General features: G+C 44.6%; 1 protein-coding gene across 2 annotated transcripts in view; it reads right to left on the bottom strand.

Moving 5' to 3' along the window:
* TRABD2B (TraB domain containing 2B) overlaps positions 1-3,804 on the bottom strand; it is a 443,575-nt gene extending 439,771 nt beyond the window's left edge. For both annotated transcript variants that reach the window (XM_082266102.1, XM_082266103.1), the window contains exon 1: positions 3,431-3,804. In XM_082266102.1, coding sequence (XP_082122228.1) covers positions 3,431-3,547 — 117 coding nt within the window. In that variant the 5' untranslated portion in view covers positions 3,548-3,804. The remainder of the gene's footprint in view (positions 1-3,430) is intronic.
* Between the last annotated feature and the right edge of the window lie 16,095 nt (positions 3,805-19,899).

Genomic DNA, 19,899 nt, shown 5'->3' with positions numbered 1-19,899 from the left:
AACGGTTTCCAACGTTTGTACTTAAAAACATGCTGATCAATATTACTGATTATATTGGGAGTGAAAAAAAAAAAAAAGCTTGTGGCAATTTTGTAACTTTTAACAAGTTAAAAAATAAATAAATAAATAAATATATGTGTGTATATATATATATATATATATATATATATATATATATATTTGTATATTTACCGTATGTTAGTCTAGCCCTCCCCCCCCCCCCCTCTCTCTCTGTCTATATATATATGGATGTGTGTGCATGTAGAGATAGACAGATACATTGAGGGATAGATCGATCGATCGATCGACAGATAGATAGATAGATAGATAGATAGATAGATAGATAGATAGATAGATAGATAGATAGATAGATAGATAGATAGATAGATAGATAGATAATTTGTGCTACTCTCTTTCTCATTATATATAATGCATAGTTGCCAATTGTCCCTGACAGCAGTTCCAGTCCTCATTAACAACCTGTTCTTAGTCATCCCTGGTAACAGGTCTGGATTCACAGGGAGCACCAAATTCTGCACGCCAGCCTTGGTTCTCACCGCCCATGTATGCCTTTACAGCTATTACAGTATTTCCTGTATATCCCTATAATTTATATTTAGAATTTCATTCTCATGCATTTTATTCAATATCAGTGCATTTCAATATAATGAACAGGTTTGTGACTGGCATGACTTGTAACCCAGTTTAATGAATAGATAGCAGTTGGACAGTAATGGAAGGGACAGGCAGACTTAGCAGCAGAGTGTCCCTGGAAAAGGAGAAAAATTTGGTAGCTATGGGGGAGATTTACTAAAACAGAAGCACACAGAATCTGGTGCAGTTGTGCAAAGTGACCAATTAGCTTTTTATTGTAGGTTATTTATAGGTTTTATTGTCAAAGCTTAATTGAACAAGCTGAAGTTAGAAGCTGATTGGTTACTATGCACAGCTACACCAGATTGTAAAGTGCACTGTTTTATTAAATCTCCCCCTATGTCATATCAAACATTGGTAAAAGGGCACACACATATGATGCATGGCAATCTTATTTAATAACCCAACTGAATTAATAGATCACAGCCAGGACAGATTTGAATGAAAGGACAGATTTGAATGAAAGGACAGATTTTTCTGATTTAGCTGTAAAGTATCCCTGGAAAAGTTGAAAAACTTGGTAACTATATGATTCACAAATGGGGGAATAGAGATGCCATGCACAGCAATGTTATGTTATAATCCAATGATGGGGGAATAGAGATGCTATGCACAGCAATGTTATGTTATAATCCAATGATGGGGGCATAGAGGTGCCATGTACAGCAATGTTTTGTTATAATCCAATGATGGGGGCATAGAGGTGCCATGCACAGCAATGTTATGTTATAATCCAATGATGGGGGCATAGAGGTGCCATGCACAGCAATGTTATGTTATAATCCAATGATGGGGGAATAGAGATGCCATGCACAGCAATGTTATGTTATAACCCAAAGATGGGGGCATAGAGGTGCCATGCACAGCAATGTTATGATATAATCCAATGTACTGAGCAGGTTGCAGATGAACATTAATAAATGGGATTCATCTGATTTAGCAATAAAATGTCCGAAAATGTTAAAAAAATAAGCATGGCTTTGTGGCATACACATACAATGCATAGCAATCTTATGTAGGTAGCAGTTGGACAATAAAGAAATGGACAGAGAGACTCAGAAGCAAAGTGTCCCTGGATAAAAAAATTTAAAAAAGGGTAATAATCTCATAAAAATCTGCTAAGGCATACACACATACAATGCACAGCAAGGTTAGATTATAACCCAATTTAATGAACAGGTTGCTGCGGAACAGCAATGAAAGAGACAGTTCTATCTGATTTAGAAGCAATATGTCCCTGGAAAAGTTGAACATTTAATAACTATGTCTTATAAAAGAATAACTAAGAAGAATACAAATCCAATGCATGGCAATCTTATGTTATCACCCAGTTTAATGAATAGGTAGCAGTTAGACAGTAATGAAATCGAGAGTGTCCTTGGATAAAAGAAAACAGGACAGGGCATACACATGCATTGCAAAGCAATTTAATCAACATATTGCTGTTGGCAAAAAAAAAAAAAGAAAAAAAAGGGACAGATTAAGCAGCAGAGAGTCCTTGGAAAAGTTGAAAAAAATTGATCATGTCCTATAAAAAATCGGGGGAGGACACATACAATGGATAGCAAAGTTAGGTTATGATGAACCAATTGAATGAATTGATTGCAGTTGGATAGTAATAAAAGGGACATTATGTGACTAAGCAGCAAAATGTCCCTGAAAAATGTGAAAAAAATGATAACTATGTCATATAGAGGAATTGATAAGATGCATATAGATAGATAGCTAGATAGCTAGATAGCTAGATAGATAGATAGCTAGATAGATAGATAGATATATAGATATTCAATGCATAGTGATGTTATGTTATAACCTAATTTAATGGACATATCACAGTTGGACAGTAATTAAACGTACAGACTCATCAGCAAAGTGTCCCTGGATGATAATAATTGGCGTCCATGTCATATAAAATAATAACTAAGGGTCACACACATGCAATGCAAGCAATTGTATATTAAAGCCAAATGGAATGGAAAGGCAGTAGTTGGACAGTAATGAAATGAACACCTATCTGACTTAGCAGAAGTGTCCCTGGATAATCATCATTGTTATTATGTCATATACAATAAGGGTCACACACATGCAATTCATGGCAGTCTTATATTAAAGCCCAATTAAATAGATAGGTTGTAGCTGGACAGTAATGAAAAGAACAGACTTATCCGACTCAGCAGCAGAGTGTCCCTGGATGACAATAATTGTTATTATGTCATGTACAATAAGGGTCACACACATGCAATGCATAGCAGTCTTATATTAAAGCCCAAAAGAATGAATAGGTAGAAGTTGGACAATAATAAAATGAACAGACTTATCTGACTCAGCAGCAGAGTGTCCCTGGATGATAATCAGTGCTATTATGTCCCATAAAGAAAGGGTCACACACATGCAATGCATAGCAGTCTTATATTAAAGCCCAATTGAATGAATAGGTATTAGTTGGACAGTAATAAAATAAATAGACTTATCTAACTCAGAAGCAGAGTGTCCCTGGATGAAAATAATTGGTATTACGTCATATAAAATAAGGGTCACACACATGCAATGCATAGCAGTCCTATATTAAAGCCCAATTGAATGAATAGGTAAAAGTTGGAAGTAATGGAATACATAGAATTATCTGACTCAGCAGCAGACTGTCCCTGGATGGACATCATTGTTATTATGTCCCATACAATAAAGGTCACACACATGCAATGCACAGCAAGCTTCCAGATGTCATTTAAGTTCAGAGAGAGTAGAAGGCAGACAGATGGGGGATCCCTCTACTCACCGCCTTGGGCAGTCCGCACTGCCCGGTGTCCATGGGCAGCCTCCTGCTCTCACCCTCCTGTAGGGTGACCACCAGTGTGCCCAGTATAAAGCACAGCAGTCCAGTCCTGGTCCTCATGGTTCCCAGTGAAGCTCAGATCCCTTCTCTCCTCATCTAACAAGTGCCGACAATTGGGAAGCGATCACAGGCTGGGGCTGGGTGTGTGCGCGGTGCTGGGCTCCCCCATGGCACAGGCGGGCTGGGGGTGGAGGGGTGCCGGGTTCAGGACTGTACTGAGGACTGCTATGGGCACATGAAGGGGGCTGCAGCTCTGCATGTCACCATCACAGTGCGGAGCAGCCGGGACACACACAGGACTTTACAAAGTTCGCGGAGTCCCATCCTGAACTCAGCACACACCGCCCACTAGAGGGGGCAGAGCAGACACAAGACTCTCTGCAGAGGGATCCTCCCCGACACCCACAGCTCACATCTCATCAATCATTAACTCACACTACAGCACCAGTCCTTACCAGTCCCTGACATGGGATAGAGAACCCCTCACCAGTCCCTGACACGGCATAGAGAAACCCTCACCAGTCCCTGATATGGGATAGAGAAATCCTTACCAGTCCCTGACATGGGATAGAGAACCCCTCACCAGTCCCTGACACGGCATAGAGAAACCCTCACCAGTCCCTGATATGGGATAGAGAAATCCTTACCAGTCCCTGACACGGCATAGAGAAACCCTCACCAGTCCCTGATATGGCATAGAGAAATCCTCACCAGTCCCTGACATGGCATAGAGAAATCCTCACCAGTCCCTGATTTGAGATAAAGAAGTCCTCACCAGTCCCTGATATGGCATAGAGCAAACCTCACCAGTTCCTGACATCAGTGGCGGCTGGTGCTCAACATTTTTGGGGGGGCGCAAACAGAAAAATGTAATAGGCATTCCTTTGCAGCAAAAAATGCTGTAAAAATTGCGTGACTTTGAGGTCGCAAAAGTGTGAAAGGGGTCTTCAGTAATTAAGGTATAGTGTGCCCCCTTTCAATGCAGAGAGACCAGTGTGCCCCCTTTCAATGAAGAGTGACCAGCGTGCCCCCTTTCAATGCACAGAGACCAGCGTGCCCCCTTTCAATGCACAGAGACCAGCGTGCCCCCTTTCAATGCAGAGTGACCAGCGTGCCCCCTTTCAATGCAGAGTGACCAGCGTGCCCCCTTTTAATGCAGAGTGACCAGCGTGCCCCCTTTCAATGCAGAGTGACCAGCGTGCCCCCTTTCAATGCACAGTGACCAGCGTGCCCCCTTTCAATGCACAGTGACCAGCGTACATGCCCCCTTCAATGCAGTGACCAGCGTATATGCCCCCTTCAATGCAGAGATCAGTGTGCATGCCCCCTTCAATGAAGTGACCAGCATACATTCCCCCAATGCAGAGACCAGCATACATGCCCCCTTCAATGCAGTGACCAGCATACATTCCCCCAATGCAGAGATCAGCGTGCGTTCCCCCTTCAATGCAGTGACCAGCATACATTCCCCCAATGCAGAAATCAGCGTGCGTTCCCCCTTCAATGCAGTGACCAGCATACATTCCCCCAATGCAGAGATCAGCGTGCGTTCCCCCTTCAATGCAGTGACCAGCATATATTCCCCCAATGCAGAGATCAGTGTGCGTGCCCCCTTACTTACCTGGAGCAGCAGCGGCGGCGGCAGGCAGCTTCTCCTCAGTCCCCCGGCGGCTTCTCCTCAGTCCCGGTGGCGCGTCTCCTCCTCGGCCAATGGCATGGGGCTTGCCTTGCGGCCAATCAGGAAGCGCGTATCGAACGCGCTTCCTGATTGGCCAGGAGGAGGATCGGTGTGACAATAGCGAATTTTCATTCGCTATTGTCACACAATGGGTGGGCTCGGGGCACACTGCTCTGCGCCCTGGCTCCACCCTTTGCATCACCCTATTAGAGCCTCTGGCTCTAATCAGGTGATTTAAAAAAAAAAACCATTAAGCTCCATGCGTCCGGCGCCCCTGCATGCAGATTAGGGGGCCGGACGCATGGATGGGGGGGGGGGGCGGCTCCCCTGCGCCCTCAATACACCGGCCGCCACTGCATGGGATAGAGAAATCCTTACCAGTCCCCGACATGGGATAAAGAAACCCTCACCAGTCCTTGACATGGGATAGAGAAATCCTCACCAGTCCCTGACAGGGAATAGAGAAATCCTTACCAGTCTTCACCAGTGCCTGACATTGGATAAAGCAGTTCTCACCAGTCCTTGACATGTCATAGAGCAAACCTCACCAGTTCCTGACATGGGATAGAGAAATACTTTACCAGTTCCTGACATGGGATAGAGAAATTCTTTACCAGTCCCTGACATGGGATAAAGTAATCCTCACCAATCCTTGACATGGCATATACAGTAGCGAACCTCACCAGTCCATGACATGGGATAGAGAAATTATCACCAGTCCCTGACATGAGATAGAGAAATCCTCACCAGTCCCTGACATGGGATAGAGACAACCTCACCAGTCCCTGACATGGGATAGAGACAACATCACCAGTCCTCACTAGTCCCAGACATGGGATAGAGAAATCCTCACCAATCCCTGACATGACATTAAGCAAACCTCACCAGTCCCTGACATGGGATAGGGAAATCCTTACCAGTTCCTAACATGGGATAGAGAAATCCTGACCAGTCCCTGACATGGGATAGAGCAAACCTCACCAGTCCCTGACATGGGATAGAGAAATCCTCACCAGTCCCTGACATGGGATAGAGAAATCCTCACCAGTCCCTGACATGGGATAGAGATATCCTCACCAGTCCCTGACATGGGATAGAGAAATCCTCACCAGTCCCTGACATGGGATAGAAAAAAACCTCACCAGTGCCTGGCATGGAATAGAGAAAACTTCACCAGTCCTTAACATAGGATAGAGCAAACCTCACCAGTCCCTGACATGGAATAGAGAAAACCTCACTAGTCCCTAACATTGGAAAGAGAAAACCTCACCAGTCCCTGACATGGGATAGGGCAATCCTCACCAGTCCCTGACATGGGATAGAGAAAATTTCATCAGTTCCTAACATTGGACAGAGCAACAAACCTCACCAGTCTCTGACATGGGATGACCTCTATAAAAAAAAAAAAAAAAAAAATATGTAAAGAATATGTAAACCCAACATTTTTATATTCCTGATAAGTGTTGGCTGTACCATGTACTTGTATAAAAAAAAAAGTATCTTATTCTCTTTGTATTGCTTCCTTTGTGTGAAATACCTGGCGTTCCTGCCAGTCCCTCTGCTTTCCTTTTAAAAACTGACCACACTAAGCAGGAGATAATAGCATCGCCAGTTCTCTGGCTGTGTTCCCTGCTGTCCTTCACTGATCAGACTTTTCCTGACATGTCCCCCCCCCCCCCCCACAACCTTTCACTGGGGAGCTTGGTGTCCTGCTGTTTTCCTCCCCCAGCTATTATGCAGCTGATAGCAGAGGAAATGTAATCATTTATAATAAAGGGAAAAAAAGGTACACAAATATTTTGCCTTATACAGAAATATTTAGCTGCTGAGAGCCTTTTTTTTTTTTTTAAAGCCCGTGGTGTGTGAACTCAGACTATCACCCGGTGCATAAAAAAGTGCACACATGCAAACGTGAAGAACACAAAAAGTGCACAGGGTGTGCAAAATGATCCTTCCTCCGAAGAGGATGGACCCTGACCTTGATCCCCCGGGGCGCAAGACTCCTGACAGGGATTAAGGTACTTCCATGGTCCGTCCGGCCGAGACCAGGCAGACCCCGCTCTCTGGGAGGACTGCCGAAACAGCCCACCCCAAGTACTAGGTGGGGCTCCCCCGAAGGGAGACCCCATGAGAGAGGGCGAACTAAGCCAGAAGGCCATATCCGCCCCCTCCCAAAACTTTCAAGGCAGGCCCGAGGACCCACACCCTACTCGTCATGTGGAAGAAAAAGGTGAAAATGAAGTGACGCCCAACAAAGAAAACAACACACAAACAAAAAGGTGGGGAAAGGGAAGTGGGGAAGTGCATAGTGCCATAGTGAAATACCATGGCAGGCCTTCCAGCAAGGAATAAAAAATTCCTCTGGTCTGAGCTAAAAGGCCTGTTCCAAGAGGCAGGTGTGAAAAAAGTGTGTATGGTGCAGTGACCAAGGTGCCGAAAAACTCAAGGCGAGCTGCCCCTCACCATTCCTTACCAATTACATCCGGGAGCAGTACTAACCAGTGGAACTACGGCGGCTTTCTCGCTCCCTTCAAACTGATAGGGGCGGTTCTCATTCAAATCAGGAGGCAATGGACCCATCCGGCTTTCTCTGACAGTGCCTACTTCCCAGTCCCCCAGTTTCGCCTGGAGCGCCCTGGTTCATTTCAGCCCTTGCCGATACTAACCATCAAGGTCCATACCAGCTGATAAGAACAGATTTTTTTGGTTGAAAATGTAATCTTTATTTGCATAAAAGATATACAAAAAACAATACTTTGTCGGGGTACATTCTCCCCTGTACTGCGACGCAGCGCATAAATACACTACATTACAATACATTTCCGGTCATACTAATAAATACATTCAATCACATACATTCATTCTGCGGTATGATGCCTGATGTGTTGTGCGGAGTAAGGATACCCCGTGCCATCACATCATGCATGACGCCGCAATACCCCTAAAGCATGAAACTAAAAACATTGTCTATACATTGCATTACTCAAACTGTATCAATATAATATAACATTTCAAAAAAGCAACAGGTGTGATGGGGGGGGGGGGGGTGGGAGAGTGGGGTAAGGGGAGGGGAATGAAATCACAGGCCCGAAGCTTTATTGAATGGACAAAGACACACAAGGGAGAGTGGGGGAAGGGGAAATCTTCAGACCTCCTCTTCCTCCATGAGATCCATCAGGTTATAGTCTCTGAGCAGACTGTGAACCAGTCTGCGACAGTCCTCAATGGACATCCTCTCCCGCTGGTGGATAAGGCGCCTTCTGGCGCACCATAAAGCGTGCTTAAAGCAACACAACACCCGCCAGGCATTGTCAATGTCCTCTTGGGAAAAAGTTCCATGAAAAAGTCAGTTCAGCACACCGAAGTGTGTGATGGCAGTCTGTGGAACAAAGTCTCTAAGTTCAGGTTCCAAGTCCCTCAACAGGCTCTGTGCAAAGGAGCACTCCCAGAAAACGTGAAATGACGTTTCCTCATGGATGATACAAAAGGGGCAGTGCCTGTATCTGCACAAGTTTCTGGCATGCATAAATGTCCTGAGTGGCAACCCCCCCTGGACAGCCATCCACGCCAGATCTTTATGCCTGTTGGTGAGTCCCTTTGAAGAAACATTCTTCCAGACCACTTTGCAAGTGGCTGAAGGGAGGCCTGTCAGCAATGTCCGATGCGCTGATCAACTTGTAGATTGTTTTTGGCTTCCACAAGTCGGGCTTAACTCCATGCAGCCCCAGCTCCTTGATGAACTTGAACGTGTCCAAGTAGTACCAAGGAGTGTCCCAGTTGTAGGGGATGGAGCTGTCCCATTTGTCCCATCCAAGGGACCTCCAGAGAGGCAGGAGGAAAAAACGGGACATGGAGTTGCCGCCAGAGTTCGAAGTTCTGTCAACCAAAGTCCTGCGGATGCAGTTGCAAGCAAAGAACACCCCCAGTAACGTTGCGATGTCGGGCACGCCCTTACCGCCCTTGAGGGGTTCCTTAAACATGACTGCTCGCTTCACTCTGTCCATCTTGGAGCCCCAGATGAAGTGGAACACCGCCCTGGTGATGGCCTTACAGGTGTTGACCCGGGGGGGGGCCAGGCCTGGGCGAGGTACTGCAACACAGGGAGAATCTCGCTGCGGAGTACCAGTGTTTTCCCTTCGATGGTGAGTTCTCTGAGGCTCCATAGTCCAAACTTTTGTCTCATCTTGGACAGTCTCTCCTCCCAAGACTTCAGGGCTGCGCCCTCAGCTCCAAACCAAACTGATAAGAACAGATACTACACTTGATCTTAGCCAAAAGGCCGAGAAGCGCCGAGAGCCTGTGCCAGCTGCTCCTACCCCTCCACAGCCCAGCGCTGCAGTAAGGGCTGAGCAGAGGGTGGTGATTGACAGTTACCAGCTCTCCACTCAGGGAGACCTTAGAACTGAGCGATTAGCGGTCTTTGATTGCTGGACCGATGCTGCACTCACCTAGGCAAGTATGATTCTTAAAAAAAAAAAAACTATACTTCTCTGTTAAGTGCACTCCTGTGACTCACAGAAGAAGTATAGCCAAAAGAGCATTTGGCTGATAAGGAAGTTTGTTTCTCCCAAAACATGTTGGGTGTATTTGATGCTCAATGTCCAATAACTGTAACCTCCACAAATTGGGCTTCATTCAGGGGAGGAGCATGAGAGTATAAATTACAAAAGAAGGGATTTTATTAAGGATATATTAGCAGTTCATGGGAGAGGCGAAGGGAGATAATTACACGATATTTACTGACCGGTATTTTGTTTTTTCATGATCATGAGAGTTCTTTAAGATGGAAAAGACTAAACTCTGGAAGGGGATCAGTATTTGTACATGAGAGATGTCTTTAGAAACATGTGTGTGGACATGGACAGACATTTATAAATACAAAGCCAGGAATAGATACAGATAAATATAGGCAGAGAGTGATAGGTATACAGATTTACTAGCTAACATTATAAATATACTGACATTTCACTTGGATCTCATTTGGGTGTAAAGATGACTTTGTTAAGTCGCATTTGTATTTAAAGGAGAAATAAACGACTGCAGCCACCAAATCAGGTGAAAAGCCTCAAGGTATTAAGAGCAGTGAAAATAATATACCTACAGTATCTTGTAAAAGGGAGTACACCCCTCACATTTTTGTAAACATTTAATTATATATTTTCATGTGATGTAGCACCCTCCTAGATAGTTGCTAGGTTCAAAGCATTGTATGCACCATCTGCCTATTAGGGGAGCCTGTTCTATTAGGTTGCCTGTTGCATGTTCTCAGGTGGGATTCACTGGGTCTAAGGAAGTGTCCCCACTGCATCCAATAGGGGAGCCTGTTGGACAGTGGAGGAAACCTGACCAGTGACACATTGGCTTTTGTAGGAGTTCCAGTGGGAGGGCACTCTTGCAGTGCATCCTGGGATTGCTCATAAAAGCCGGGGGGACAGGTGACAGGGGTCTTTGGTGGGAAGCGGAGTCCCAGGCGGAAGCTGACAGTTTGTCTCTCCTCCTGCTGCATGAGGAAAGTGGTCTTGGGCAGTCAGCCTAGTGAACCAAGTGTAGAGCTGAGTCACAGAGGATCCAGTACAGCTGACAGTGGAGCTGCTGGCAGAGTCTTCTGGGAAAAACAGTGTCCCTGAGTACCAGGGGACTTGCCAAAGGGTCTGCTCAGGAATGGAGACCACTCCAGTGAAGTCAGCTCAAGGGGCCACCTCACACAGAGAGTGTCAGAGTAAAGGGGGTGCCAGTTTCAGAACCCTGAAGAATAGGGACAAAGGGGGTGCCAAGTTGGATCTTGAAGAGTGATTCACAGTGCAGTGCAGTACAGTTCAGTATTTCTTCTTTACTAAAGTGGCAAGTTGAAGCAGCGGCCTTGCTGCACTCAGCATTATAGAGAAGTCCCAGCAATTGTGCATAATTTATACAGTTGGAATATCCCACTCATCCCTTCTCCTACCCAAGTTCTCAAATAAAACAAAAAAAAAAAAAAAAAAAAAACCCCTAGACTGTTTTCTGACTGAGCCAAGCACTTTGAATATGCTATATTGTCAAGTTGTTGCTATGGGTAACCTAGGGGAATCCATAACCAGCAGCTCCCAAGGGAGTAGTGCTACATTTGGGGGCGTGTCCAGGATGTCGCACTGGGTTACCGGCCCGGTGGGACGGGAGACCCGGGCAAGACGCGAACGGTGGCGGGAGGGGGGGAGACATCTTCTCCCGCTTCTTGTGATGACAGCTGAGCGGCTTCTCAGCCGCATCGGTTGTCATTACAAGAAAGCCGACTGTCGGCTATTGACGCCGGTACCGGGGTGATGCCTCTAGCTGCAGGCATCACTCCGGTACAAGCACTTTTACCGAAATATCGGCAATATCTGTCACCTCAGGGGCAGATTCCGATATATCGGGGGAAAGTACATATCGGCCCTCGATATATCGGCTTTGCTGATAATCGGTCAATCCCTAATGGAGTCATCATTGCCGACTGCAATATTTATACATACGTTGCGGTTTGCAAGTGGTTTACAGGGATTATGGCTGAAGATATCAGTCATAACCCTGGTACCGTGCTTTTCAGCAGACTGACGGCTCCTCGGGCTGTGCTTCTTGGGCTTACCGTTACCGCCGGTTCACCCGAGAAACAACCCGGCGGTGTGGCTGTCTGCTCCCACAGGTGATCAAAGAGTTATCAATGTGTCAACTATATGGCCTTAAAAGGACCGGAGCGACGTCAAGATGTAAATTCTGGTCCAGGCTGGAAGAAAACTAAAACTAAAAGCGAATGATCAACTTTTTAAAAAAAATCTTTTGCTTTTAAAGAGATTTGGGGTTTTTTGACCCTGAATCTCGTCATAAAGAGGACCTGGCATCCTTGTTTCTTTTAAGTGATGTTTACTGTACATTCCTTGTCATAAGAATTGATAAGAAGTGATAAAAAATAAAATTTAAACGGACAGTGTAAAAATAAAAAGTAAAATAAATAATAATATTATTATTAATAATAATAATAATAATAATAATAATAAATAAAAATATTTTTTAAAGCACCCCCATCCCTCCCTACGTTCAGAAGCGAGTGCATATGTAAGTCACACACGCATATGTTAACAGTAGGGAACCACACATGTGAGATATTGCCGCAAACTTTAGAGCCAGAGCTCTAGTGCTGGAACTCCTCTGTGGCTCTAAACGGTAACCTGGACTGTGGAAAATGTTGCATTTCATTTGAAAATCAAGGTCCCAGAGTCTGGAGGAAAAGTGGAGAGGCACAGAATCCAAGTTACATGAGTTCCAGTGTGAAGTTTCCACAGTCAGTGATGATTTGGGGAACCATGTCATCTGCTGGTGTTGGTCCACTGTGTTTTATCAAGTCCAAAGTCAGCGCAGTCTTCTACAAGGACATTCTAAAGCACAACATGCTTTTCTCTGCTGACCAGCTTTATGAAGATGTTGATTTCATGTTCCAGCAGGACTTGGCACTAGGGATGATCGAACGGTTCGGGTCGACCATCGGTTCGACCCAAACATTGGCTGTTCGAAATTCGGCCGAATTCCAAACTTTTTGCAGTAAAAGTTCGGAATTCGGCAACCGGAACCGCCCAAAATGCAATGGGACAGGAACTGGGCTTTAAAAGCCCGTGATTGGACCAGAAACATCAGTAAAAGCCAATTGAGGGGGCAGGAGGATGCTAGGAATGTGATTGGAGTGACTAGGGGGTCCAGAGGCCAATCAGTAGTGAATACGCCCCCCCAGTATATAACATAGCCCCGCCAAATCTCTAGCACTGTAATAGAGAGGCTGTGGAATAGAGTGGAAGCAGTTCTGTTACTCCTGCTTCTCCAGTGTCATTTAGCAATTATTAGTGTGAGGAAAGGGATATGCAGTGTAGTTAGGGTACTATATACCACTATAGTTAGATTCAATAATCTAGTTTCTCTAGGGAAAGTGTTAAGTGTCAGGGTGACCGTAATGTAGTTTAGGGTGAACTGACTCTGACTGCTATGCCAGGGTGACCGAACTCATCCATGTCAGGGTGACCACCAGAAAAAAAAGATAATTTTTCTTAGAATTTTTAGTGGCACAGGAATGGGGTTCTGCTCCTTTCACACCTGGGCGTTTTTGTTGCAGGCGTTTATTGGGCTTTTTTGTGGACGTCTTTGGAGGCAGCCATGACATCTGAACTTCTGTATAGGGGTATATATACACACACACATATATATATATATATATATATATATATATATACACATATACACATATATAGGTGTGAAAGGAGCGGAACCCCATCCCTGCGCTACTGACATAATTTCAGTAGCGCAGGGATGGGCTTCCGCTCCTTTCACACCTATATGTGTGTATGTGTATATGTATATATATATATATATATATATGTGTGTGTGTGTATATATACCCCTATACAGAAGTTCAGATGTTATGCCTGCTTTCAAAGACGTCCACAAAAAATGCCCAATAAATGCCTGCAACAAAAATGCCCAGGTGTGAAAGGAGCGGAACCCCATCCCTGTGCCACTAAAAATTCTAAGAAAAATTATCTTTTTTTTCTGGTTCTGGACATGCTACAGAGCTGAAACTTCACAGGTACACTTTTTAGACCCCCCCCCCCCCCCCGACACTAAATCCAAAGAAATCTCTTTTTAATTTTTTCAATAATTGTCTCTCTATCAAAAACGACAATTTTTAAGAACTTTTTTTGCCTGATTCATAGTCCCTGGGGCATGACCCAGAACCCTAGGCACTTTTTAAGGGCATTTATTGAGTTTTAGGGCTTCAAAATGGTGTTTTTTGATTACCCAAGTTCGGGTCCCATTGATTTCAATGGGGTTCTGGAATCCGGACCCGAACTTTCGGGAAGTTCGGGTGTTCTGGCCGAACCAAACTTTTCAAAAGTTCGATCATCCCTACTTGGCACCTGCTCACACTGCCAAAAGTACAAATACCTGGTTTAATGATCATGGTATCACAGTGCTTGATTGGCCAGCAAACTTCCCTGACCTAAACCCCATTGAGAATCTGTGGGGTATTGTCAAGAGGAAGATGAGAGACACCAGACCAAACAATGCAGATGAGCTGAAGGCCACTATCAAAGCAACCTGGGCTTCCATACCACCTCAGCACTGCCACAGGCTGATCACCTCCATGCCACGCCGCATTGATGCACTATTTCAATGAAAAGGAGCCCTGACCAAGTATTGAGTGCATACTATACTGTACATGCACATACTTTTCAGTAAGCCAACATTTTTGTATTAAAAATCTATTTTTTATTGGTCTTATGTAATATTCTAATTTTCTGAGATACTGAATTTTGGGTTTTCACTACCTGTAAGCCATAATCATCAAAATTAAAAGAAAGAAATGCTTGAAATATATCACTGTGTGTAATGCATCTTTATAAAATATCAGAGTTTCACTTTTTGAATTGAATTAATGAAATAAAATAACAGTTTGATGATATTCTAATTTTATGAGATGCACCTGTAAGGTGACCAATTTAAAGCATTACTGATCTGTGCTATAAGTTCCCCCATCCCCTGTAATTGCCATTAGTGGTAGACATCTTGACCTTATTATAAGGGCTCATTCACACCAACCTTGCTGGGCTGCACTGGGCAGTGTTGCCTAATGCAGTGCCAATGCATAGACAAGGGAATTTATCTTATGTCCTATTGCTTTAGCTCATGCCAGGCATCGCATTGGTGTGCACTGAAAGAAAGCAGGACATGTTGTATATTTGCTTAGTGTGTTCCAGTGTATTGTTGGCTGAAGCCCACTGTTGGCTGATGCCACAGAGCTGGTCCAGGCTCAGGGAAGTTTGTGACCATATGGTCGGGATCCGCCCCCAACCCTTGACCGGTACCCGGCTCAGCCTTTCAGCCAGTGCAGATACACATTGGTTCACAGGAGTGCTCCTGGGGGCGAGCGCACACAGCCGGCGGTGTGCGCATGCAGCTGGCAGTGCGTGCCCGCCCCCACTAGGCAGCGGGGATGCCGATCCACAGGGCCAGCGGCCACAATTGCGGCCGGGCACCTGCCATCGCTTCCCGCTGAGAGAGAAGGACAGTCAGCTGTTGTAAACACAGCAGGCCACTGTGTTCTCTGAAATGATCACAGAGTGCCTGTGATCCTTCTATATAGGAACACAGGTCTCTATGGTCATTTCACAAATCCCTCCCCCATACAGTTAGAAAACACCCCCTAGGCTCACACGTAACTCTTTGATTGCCTCTGGGTTAAACCCTTCCCTGCCAGTGTCATTATTACAGTAACAGTGCATATTTTTAGCACTGATTACTGTAGTAATGTCACTGGTCCACCCCCAAAAGTGTCAAAAATGTCAGTTAGGGGTCCGATCTGTCTGCTGCAATGTCGCAGTCCCGCTAAAAATCACAGATCGCCATCATTAATATTAAAAAAAAAAAAACGACATAAATCTTTCCCCTAGTTTGTAGATCTGATAACTTTTGTGCAAACCAATCAAAATACGCTTATTGCGATTTATTTTTACCAAAAATATGTAGCAGAATACAAATTGGCCTAAAAGGATGAAAAAATTAGATTTTAAATTTTTTTTTGGGGGGGGGGGGGAATGTTATATAGCAGAATGTGAAAAATATTGTTTTTTTTTTTTTTTTTCAGAATTGTCGCGTTTTTTTGTTTATGGCGCAAAAAATAAAAATCGCACAGGTGATTAAATACCACCAAAAGAAAGCTCCATTTGTGGGGAAAAAAGGACATCAATTTTATTTGGGTACAGCGTAGCACGACCGCGTAATTTTCCATTAAAGTAAAGCAATGCTGAATCGCAAAAAATCCACTTGTCTCCCAGTGCCGTTTAAAAATGGTGACTAGTAGACCTCGATTTTAAATAGCATTTAATGGCTTTAAACCCAAAAGCAAACATTTTTTATAATGCAGCCTACCAATTCTTAGACGTGATGACTGCATTCATTTTCTTTTTTAGTCTTTCTTTCCTTTATTTTCATCTGGTGACCTGCATGTAAGTCTTTTGTTTTTCAACAGTACAAGTTGCCCTGCAATTGTTGCGGTTAGAGGGTTGAGACAAACCATTTACCACTGTTGCTTACAATGATCAGCTTTTATTTCCTAATGTAAAATCTTTATCCCAAATGGGAAAAAACTGTTTCTGTAACTGTTTGTGTAACTGCAGTGTGAGCTGGAGTTTGGCTTCAATTGGTTAGTGTATATAAATCTGATAATACATCTAACACCCCCCTCCCCCAAACTCACAATGCCGTTGTCCAAAGGTATCCCCTGTGCTACTTCATCCAGAGTGGGGGCACTCTAATATGGTAGGTGTGTTACTGGCCAGATCATCAGGTGAAAACAGAGGGGGCAAATGCCAAAAAAAAGAAAACCAATGCAGCCAACACATAATAATTGGTAAGCTGCAATATATTACATTTATAGTTTGGGGTTAGTACCACTTTAGGTTCGTTCAGAGAGTGATGGATTTTCCCCACCTGACTACCCCTGCCATATATCCTCAACTCCGCTGCCCTGCCTGCAGCCACAGGATCAGTACGGTTGGTGTAACAGAGGGAGATTGGTGGATGAACACGGAAGTGACGTATTTTATTCTACTTCCGGGTTCAGCTTGTACGTTCACCAGCTGCTGTGGCCAGGGTAGAGGGTTCTTTAGAGGAGTATAGAGGCAGGGTGCTGTGATGTTTTCAGAAAGCTCTATTCAGCACCATGCCAGTCCCGCACACCAACCATGGATCTATCTGCATTGCATAGATGTAGCACTACTCCCTTGGGATCTGCTGGTTACGGATTCCCTTGGGTTACCCATAGCAACAACTTGGCCATATAGCATCTTCAAAGTACTTGGCTCAGTCAGAAAACAGTCTAGGGGTTTTGGTTTTTGTTATTTTATTTGAGAACTTGGATAGGAGAAGGGATGAATGGGATACTCCAACTTAAATAACTATGCACAATTTGCTGGGACGTCTAAGTGTAGCTGAGTGCATCAAGGCCGCTGCTTCACCTTGTCACTGCAGTGAAGAAGAACTTAATGAACTGTATTACTCTGTGAATCGCTCTTCAGGGCCCTACTTGGCACCCCCTTTGTCACTATTCTTCAGGTTTATATACGGCACCCCCTTTACTGTAACTCTCTGAGTGAGCTAGCTCCCTGATCCCCTGACTTCATTGGAGTGGTCCCCCTTCTTGGGCAGACCCTTTGGCAAACCTCCTGGTACTCACTGACACTGTTTTTCCCGAGAGACTCTGCCAGCATCTCCACTGTCAGCTTCACTGGATCCTCTGCAGCTCAGCTCCACACCTGGTTCACTAGGCCGACTGCCTATGACCACCTTCCTCATACACAGCAGGAGGAGTGACAGCCGTCATCCTCCTCCTGGGACTCTGCTTCCCGTCAAAGATGCCCTGTCACATGTCCCCTCAGTATTTATGGTCAATCCCAGAATGCACTGCAGTGGTGCCCTTCCACTGGGACTGCCATAAAACCTTGTTTGCCACTGGCTGGGTATCCTCCACTGTCCAACAGGCTCCTCTATTGGATGCAGTGGGGACACTCCCTCAGACCCAGTGAATCAGACCTGGAGACATGCAACAGGCAACCTAACAGATTGGGCTCCCCTGATAAGTAGAAGGAGCACTAGATGCATTTACCTGGCACCTAAAAAAGAGAGAAGTAGAGTGTAGTATTAAAACAATCCTTTATTAGCATAAAAGGTAATGCACTCACATGAGTGATAGGAAATCAGGCTTTATAGCAAGTAACCCGATCCGCTGCAGGGGAGGCAGGAGAGGTGTAGACAGCCCTGGGTCCTGGCTGTGTCAGTGGCTTCTGGCACTTCCTGGTGTCCTTTGGTCTCTAGACAATGCCTGATGAAGGGGCACGCATGCCCCGAACGCTAGCACCGCCCCGCTTCTGCCGGATGTGATGAGGGATAAGCTGTGACGCCGACAGGACACCAGGAAGTGCCAGAAGCCACTGACACAGCCAGGACCCAGGGCTGTCTACACCTCTCCTGCCTCGCCTGCAGCGGATCGGATGACTTGCTGTAAAGCCTGCTTTCCTATCACTCATGTGAGTGCATTAACTTTTATGCCAATAAAGGATTGTTTTAATACTACACTCAGGTGGCGCTGCTCTGTTCTCTCTTCATTATTTGTCTACCATGCACAGAGTCCCCTCCTAACTCTGATAGAGCCGGCGGCCACCCAGCCATCCATCTCTACATAGACTCTACTCCATGGACTTTGTATCTATATACACCTCCTGAAACATTTATCATTATTGTGTTTTTATCAATATTTTTTGATTCTCTATATCTGCTTTTATATCTATTGTTTACATTCATTTTTATAGTTCTCCCCTCACACTGTGGGTTTAATAGCTCTGGTCCAGCATCTGTTATATATTTACCTAGCACCTACCTACCTAGGAGGGTGCTACATAGAAAAGCACAGAGACCCAATGTTGACATCACTAGACCTAAAATAAGGTGTGTAAAATAAAGTTTTTTTTTTTTTTTATTCATTATCATGCTGATGAAGGGGAAAAGAAAGACCCAGGGAAGGCAAACTATAGGCAAATTAAACGTTAGCGTTACATTTTTATTCTTAGTTTTATAAACACTTTGAAGAGGCCACTTTGTAGGTTGGACCTGAATTTGATCCAAAGATCACTGAAGACTTTTCTTGCTTCTTTTCCCTCGTAGGAAAATTCGGGGCATGACGTACCACGTTCCGAAATCCATAGATGTGTTCCTTCAAGTAAACTGCTTTCCATCACCTTTCAGGCCATGAATATAATATTCAATAAGCATTGAACAACACAACAACTGTATCACGTCTTCCTGGAGCTAAACATGAAAACAGCTTGTGAAATGGGGGCAGAAAGAATCATTGTGCCTCTAATTGGTTTGGATGTTTGGAGTCTGGTTGCCAGCTCTTGGGATACATTCACAACGTAGTTCAGCAGTGTGCGGCTTATAAATGGGTCTGTGTGTTAGGAGGGGACACACCTCTATCTCCTGACTTTCTTCAGATAGTGAGGTCTGCAGGAGCCTGGTCTTATCAGCAATACCCACAGGATCTTATACTGGAAAGAAAAACATTGGCTTTGTTGAGCAAAATAAAAATTAAAAATTATACTGCAAGGTTTTACTATTCTTTATTGCAGACCTTTACCTGCTTCTGTTTTGAAGGTATTGAGCTGTTCTTATCAGCACAACCTATAGATCATAAAATAGAAGTACAACTTTGGCTTTATAGAATAAAATAAAACATAAAATACATACTGAAAAGTTTTACCATTTTTTATTGCAGACTTTTATCTGCTTCTATTCTGTAGATCAGTGGTCTCCAAACTGTGGACTACGGGCCGGAAGTGGCCCTTAGCTTTCTTTAATCCAGCCGGAAGAGCACTATTCCTCCCACTAATATGAGACAGTATTCCTTCCACTGACACCAGTGGTGGGGGTACTGTGCATTTCCCTGAAGCTAAATATGGGGCAGTATTCCCCCCCACTAATACTACTGACATTTGCCATAGTCTGGCCCCCCGTAAAGTCTGAAGGACAGTAAATGGGCCCTTTGTTTAGAAAGTTTGGACACCCCTTCTGTAGATATTGAGATAGGCAATACCATTGCAGCTGCAGGGTGTAGTGGTGGCCAGAATCTTCTTCCATGGCAGCTGCTGTCCGGCCATGTTGGCTCCTAGCAAGCAGGATCTGA

The sequence above is a fragment of the Pelophylax lessonae genome, assembly GCF_965119305.1.
Source record: "Pelophylax lessonae genome assembly, chromosome: 8".
Taxonomy (NCBI): Eukaryota; Metazoa; Chordata; class Amphibia; order Anura; family Ranidae; genus Pelophylax; species Pelophylax lessonae.
This window is presented reverse-complemented; position numbering and strand designations above follow the sequence as displayed.